This window comes from Schistocerca serialis, chromosome 8, assembly GCF_023864345.2.
Source record: "Schistocerca serialis cubense isolate TAMUIC-IGC-003099 chromosome 8, iqSchSeri2.2, whole genome shotgun sequence".
Classification (NCBI taxonomy): domain Eukaryota; kingdom Metazoa; phylum Arthropoda; class Insecta; order Orthoptera; family Acrididae; genus Schistocerca; species Schistocerca serialis.
This window is the reverse complement of record NC_064645.1, coordinates 617,208,810-617,214,809: the sequence shown is the minus strand read 5'-3', so window position 1 is coordinate 617,214,809 and position 6,000 is coordinate 617,208,810. Positions and strand designations below refer to the sequence as shown.

The window sequence follows — 6,000 nt, the reverse complement described above, 5'->3', positions numbered from 1 at the left end:
ACTTGTACTTAATCCCAAGAATGGGAACAATGGAATAACAATCTGTTTAATTGATGTACTTGAAGAATGGCATATGTATATAGTTTTAACATTTTTATATTTATGTGCAGCAAATTCTTTAATCATATGGTTATAATAGAGGGAAACATTCCACGTAGGAAATATATATCTAAAAACAAAGATGATGTGACTTACCAAATGAAAGTGCTGGCAGGTCGACAGACACACAAACAAACACAAACATACACACAAAATCCAAGCTTTCGCAACAAACTGTTGCCTCATCAGGAAAGAGGGAAGGAGAGGGAAAGACGAAAGGATGTGGGTTTTAAGGGAGAGGGTAAGGAGTCATTCCAATCCCGGGAGCGGAAAGACTTACCTTAGGGGGAAAAAAAGGACGGGTATACACTCGCGCGCACACACACACACACATATCCATCCATATGTGTGTGTGTGCGAGTGTATACCCGTCCTTTTTTCCCCCTAAGGTAAGTCTTTCCGCTCCCGGGATTGGAATGACTCCTTACCCTCTCCCTTAAAACCCACATCCTTTCGTCTTTCCCTCTCCTTCCCTCTTTCCTGATGAGGCAACAGTTTGTTGCGAAAGCTTGAATTTTGTGTGTATGTTTGTGTTTGTTTGTGTGTCTGTCGACCTGCCAGCACTTTCATTTGGTAAGTCACATCATCTTTGTTTTTAGATATAAATTCTTTAATCAGTTTTAAGAAACTAGTCAATTTATGGTGTATGAGAGGGAGAGCGGACAGTCTTTTAAGACATGCATACATCTTCAATAACAACCTTCCATGGAATGAATATGAAAGTAAAATTTAATTTGCCATTAATACCAGAGAGGTATTATACCACATTAGACAGTAATTTACAATTCAAATTCCAGGCACAAATTTTATCCCAGCTGCAGTGCTCTCATATATAGCAGTCAACATATAGACTGATTATTATCAAAAACATGAAAATGACTGCAGCAGCACACGATTGTGGAGTAGGAGTTGCAAGTTAAATATATTGAAAGGCAATGTAGTGCAGTTGCTGAAAAGTCATCAGCTTGCTGCAGTGCCTCTTTCACTGCTGTAATGTTTCTCCCAGGAAAAAAAAAACTAACATATCTTCTGGTTAATATTTGTGCCTATAGAGTATTTTTAAGGTGAAAATAGCAAATAAGGCACCTCAAGAGTTCCATACTTCTGCCTACTATATTTCCACTTACATCGCAAATGGGGAGGGGGGTAGACTGAAAAGTATCAGTACAGAATTTTTGCCAACTACCCTCATATGATTCTTACGTATTTTAAAGATCTTTCTCCCATTTTTAGATCATTGTCTTACCCCATCTTCCTACCCTCCCCCCAGTGGTCACAATCCTCTTCACAGTAATATGTTTCATGCTTCCCTGAATTGTTTTCCTCCCTTTGTTACAGCAACTGTTTCTTATGAAAGGAATACTGAGGAATTAGTTTTCTTTTCAAAGATATAGTGAGGGAGATGATTTAGGACATCAGGATGAAAATTTCATTATAAAAGACACAGGTTTTTTAATGTCAACGTATTTATTTCTTTTAACTGTAAATACCACAAACCTGCTAAGCTCTTCGTTATAAAAATACAATAAAATGCAAGAAGTAAACAAGCAGGAAGTAGTGTTATTTCTGTATCTATAGCCGTAGCCCACAGCAAAAGGACCACAAAAATATTAATTACACACAAGAAGTTTATGAGATTATAAGGTACAACAGAATATCTTTAACAAAAAAATAAACATTCCACAAATACACAAGAGGTGAATTCAGAGTGGACTGGACACTTTTGTTCATTCTGCGGGAGGAACACAGAACCTGTGAGCTGGAGAGCTTACTCACAGGATTGCCGAGTTCCTCAGCACATAACTACAGAATTCCTCCCTTACGTTCAGAGTGTTCCACTCCTCTGGACATAACACAGGAATTCTTGTAGACAGAACAAAATCTTTTCCACAGAGCCACCTCTTCACATAAAATTTGCAAATACAAACAAAACAAAAGGAAATACAAGCTTCACAGCTATCCCCTGATATACAGAAAGCGATTCTCATTTATAAAAAAGTATCATCCTTCAAATACCAAATATTACAATAGGTGCACGTCTTTTTTTGCGTCTTCATATTCATTAAGAATATCATCCTTTATGTACAATAACAATTACAGAATTATTTTACAATATATAATCAATCGCTGAATTTACTTTCGACATTAAGTAACAATTGCTACCAGGAACAAAGTTCTGTAAAAAAATAATTTTATAAGCACATGGAAAGAAGCTTATCAGATCAACATGAAGATAAATGATCTATTTATAAACTAACAGGAAATATCATTGTAACATAAATGCAAGTTGGAAATGAATCATTGCATAATGATCCGTAACGTATCTTGGCATCTGCTTTGCAGAGAAACAGCAGTATACTAATAAAGTCTTTTAGCGACAGATTAAGTACCTTGATGACCCTTATATCAAACTGACTTTTCTGTCATAAAGTCAATCTCATCAAGAAAAATCTGGGAGTATTAACATGGAAGAAAGCAGTACAATATTCAAGCTAGAGTTACTATTCAGTCTATTTTCCTTTGAGAAAATTTATACATTCTCTTGATAAAAATAGAAGTTCTATGTTTATAATTAAATTGGCTTCCAAAGATTTTTTCAGGTGTTACAGTTCTTGCTCAGTAAGACAAAACATCTCCACAAGAGACTCCTAAAGGTCACAAACCTTCAATTTTGTACCTGAAGATACACAAACATATTTTACAATCTGGCATCTGTAACAGATTACCAGCAGCCCTAACTTATCAGCTGTACAATCGGAACCGATATCCATGGAAGTACTTAGTATTAATACAATTTTATTAAGAAAGATTCTTTTCTTAATTTATACAGGTGGTGGCCCATTAGGATAGCGGAGCATTGGCTCCAGGCCACGTGCAAATGTATTGCTCAGGTTGCAAGCATAGTCTTCTTCACCTGTTGGAACCAGAGATGCAACTCCTAATAACAGTAGCATCAGTGCCTGGATGGGCAATGATGCACGTATGACACGGCCGAGAAACCGGTATCCACGTGTAAGTACACTTGTGTCCATGTCCGTGTCACTGTAAAGTGTAAAAATAAAGTGTTAGTTTATTTCATACCTGTGCCACTGAAATATTTTGTCGTGTGAAAACTGAAGGGGTAAAACATACACACTGATATGAAACTTCCTGGCAGATTAAAACTGTGTAGTGGACCAAGACTCGAACTCGGGACCTCCGCCTTTCACGGGCAAGTGCTCTACCAACTGAGCTACCCAAGCACGACTCACACCCCATCCTCACAGCTTTACTTCTGCCAGTACTTTGTCTCCTACCTTCCAAACTTACAGAAGCTCTCCTGCGAATTATGCAGAACTAGCGCTCCTGAAAGAAAGGATATTGCGGAGACATGGCTTAGCCACAGCCTGGGAGATGTTCCCATACCAACTGACACTCAATGGCAGTAAAAAGGGTGTACTTCTAAATCAATAGCATTTAAACAACAATATAAAAATAATAAAACAACTGATCTGTCCAAGCCTATTTTTGCTACATAACAAGAGACCTTCACTCTTATGAAAAGCAAATATGAAATTTTATTTCAACATTCAAGTATTTTGCACTAATGGGATCCTACCCCTTTTACAGCAATGCTCCCAGTCACCATTCCTTGCCATCTCCAGTTTTAATCTCAGGACATATCTCAAAGTAATTGCTTGCGCTATATCTTCAATGATGCCATTGTATTAGAGTTGGAAAGAACAAATGGAATAGTGTGTTATCTGAATGCACATTCAGGATGCAGACCCCAAGGAATAAGAAAGGAGAATTATGCATGCTGAATAAACAAATTAAGAGAGTTCTTATTTGGTATTATGTCAAAGATATGCAGAGGAACTCAGAGCTGTCCCAACATTTACTTAAATATAAATATCCAAGGGGGGAAAACACACACACACACACACACACACACACACACACACAAATGTGAAGACATCAGTAATTTGACTTTTTATAGTGTTATGCTATATTTGATCTGCACTGCACTGAAGATGTGTTTTAATCTGTACACAATATTCTACATAACATTGTTGTCATTTCATAAACATTTCATCAATGAATTAGATACTTATGGTTCTGTAAAGGATACTGGCATCTTTTTCTTCAGTCTTCAGTTAAAATATAAATTTCCAAACAGTTTTAACCATGACAGATATAAATATTTAAAAATTACAAAATACAGTCTCTTAGTTCAGATGACATCCATTCTTTGAAAAATACCTTTATCATAACAATAAAAAACATTATACAATGTAATTGACGAAAAGCAGAATAATTTCCTTTCACCACCATCACTCTTAGACATATTGATCAAAATTACCGCAATTTGAATATTTCCACACATACATTAAGCTATACACTGTGAAAGCAGCAGCACCATGAAGGGGACATGAAAATTATGTGAAACATAGAAGATATTTAAAGCAGAGTGTAGCATGAATATGAGTATAATTGGTACATGGCACCCTCCAAATGTTCATGTCAGAGACACATATTTCATCCAAGCAAATGGTGCCACATGATTAAGTTAAAAGACATCTGACAAGGACAATTTCTCTCTTTCACACAGTCAAATTCCAGACTGAAACTGACATGTTGTCATTATAGAGATGTGAGTGTGTGTGCATGAGAGATAGATCGGTGATAAGTCGATGGCATGTAATTTCAATGGTAGATGACTACATGTTATGCCACTGTGTGTGGCAGCGGTCTGCTGCAACTTTGTGGACATATCCTTTAATGTCAAGCTGACGGAGTGTGTGTGTGTGTGTGTGTGTGTGTGTGTGTTAGACCGGGGCCTAGAAATGACGGAGAGGCTTCGTCCTGCCATAGCCCTCTCAGTGGTTCACAACCCCATAACAGACCACAGAAGTCCACCCACCCACACCAAACCCAGGGTTATTGTGCAGTTCGGCCCCCAACGGACATCCCACCCCTGAGAATGTCTCATAACAGACGAGTGTAACCCCAGATGTTTGCGTGGTGGAGTAATCAATGTGTACGCATATGTGAAGACAGTGTTTCTGTGTTACCTTGGCTACCATACATCACAGGTATTCACAGCTCATCCCTCTCTTACTAAATGAACCATCTCCTGATGACTCAGGTCGTGTCCTGTTAACCCTTCTGCCATTTGGGCAACTTTTGCCACACATCTTCTCTTTGTTATCCCTCTATACATCTAGTCTTCAGCATTTTTCTGTAACAGCTTAGAGATTCTGTGCTCTTGTTATCTACACTGTTTATTCTCCACATTTCACTTCCAAATAAGGCTACACTCCAGAAAAATACACTGGAAATGATTTCCTTAAATTTATATCCAATGTTAAAATATTTCTGTTCTTCAGAAAAGCTTTTCTTGCTATTGACATTCTGTATTTTTCTTTTCTCTTCCTTCTGCTACAGTCAGTTATCTCTTTTCAAAACACCACCCATTCCATAAACTGACCTTTCAAGTCCTTTCCCACATCTGGCAGAATTACAATGTCATCCCTGGTTCTTAAAACTGTTAATTCTTCTCCCGTAATTTTAATTCTCATTCCAAATTTCTCCATAGTTTCATTTACAGCTAGCTTTATGCACACATGGAACAACATGGGGGCTAAGCTACAACTACTGCGTCCCTCACTTCCTTAGATTCATTTGAAGTGCAGTCTTGTTGCTGTATGCTGTTGTTGAGGTCTTCAGTCTGAGGATGACTTTGATACACCTCTCCATGCTAGTTTATCCTCAACAAGCCTCTTCATCTCTGCATGACTACAACAACCTACATCCCTTTGTATCTATTTAGTGTATTCAAGTCTTGATCTCCCTCTATTATTTCTACCAATCACATTCCATCCATTACCTAACTGGCAATTCCTTGATGCCTCAGGATGT

At 37.7% G+C, this 6,000-nt stretch overlaps 1 protein-coding gene across 2 annotated transcripts in view; it reads right to left on the bottom strand.

The window, feature by feature from the left end:
• Positions 1-1,547: 1,547 nt before the first annotated feature.
• The window catches only part of LOC126416038 (muscle-specific protein 300 kDa-like), a 643,030-nt gene continuing 638,577 nt past the window's right edge, over positions 1,548-6,000 (bottom strand). For both annotated transcript variants that reach the window (XM_050083501.1, XM_050083503.1), the window contains one exon: positions 1,548-3,141. In XM_050083501.1, the coding sequence (XP_049939458.1) occupies positions 2,922-3,141 (220 nt within the window). In that variant the 3' untranslated portion in view covers positions 1,548-2,921. The remainder of the gene's footprint in view (positions 3,142-6,000) is intronic.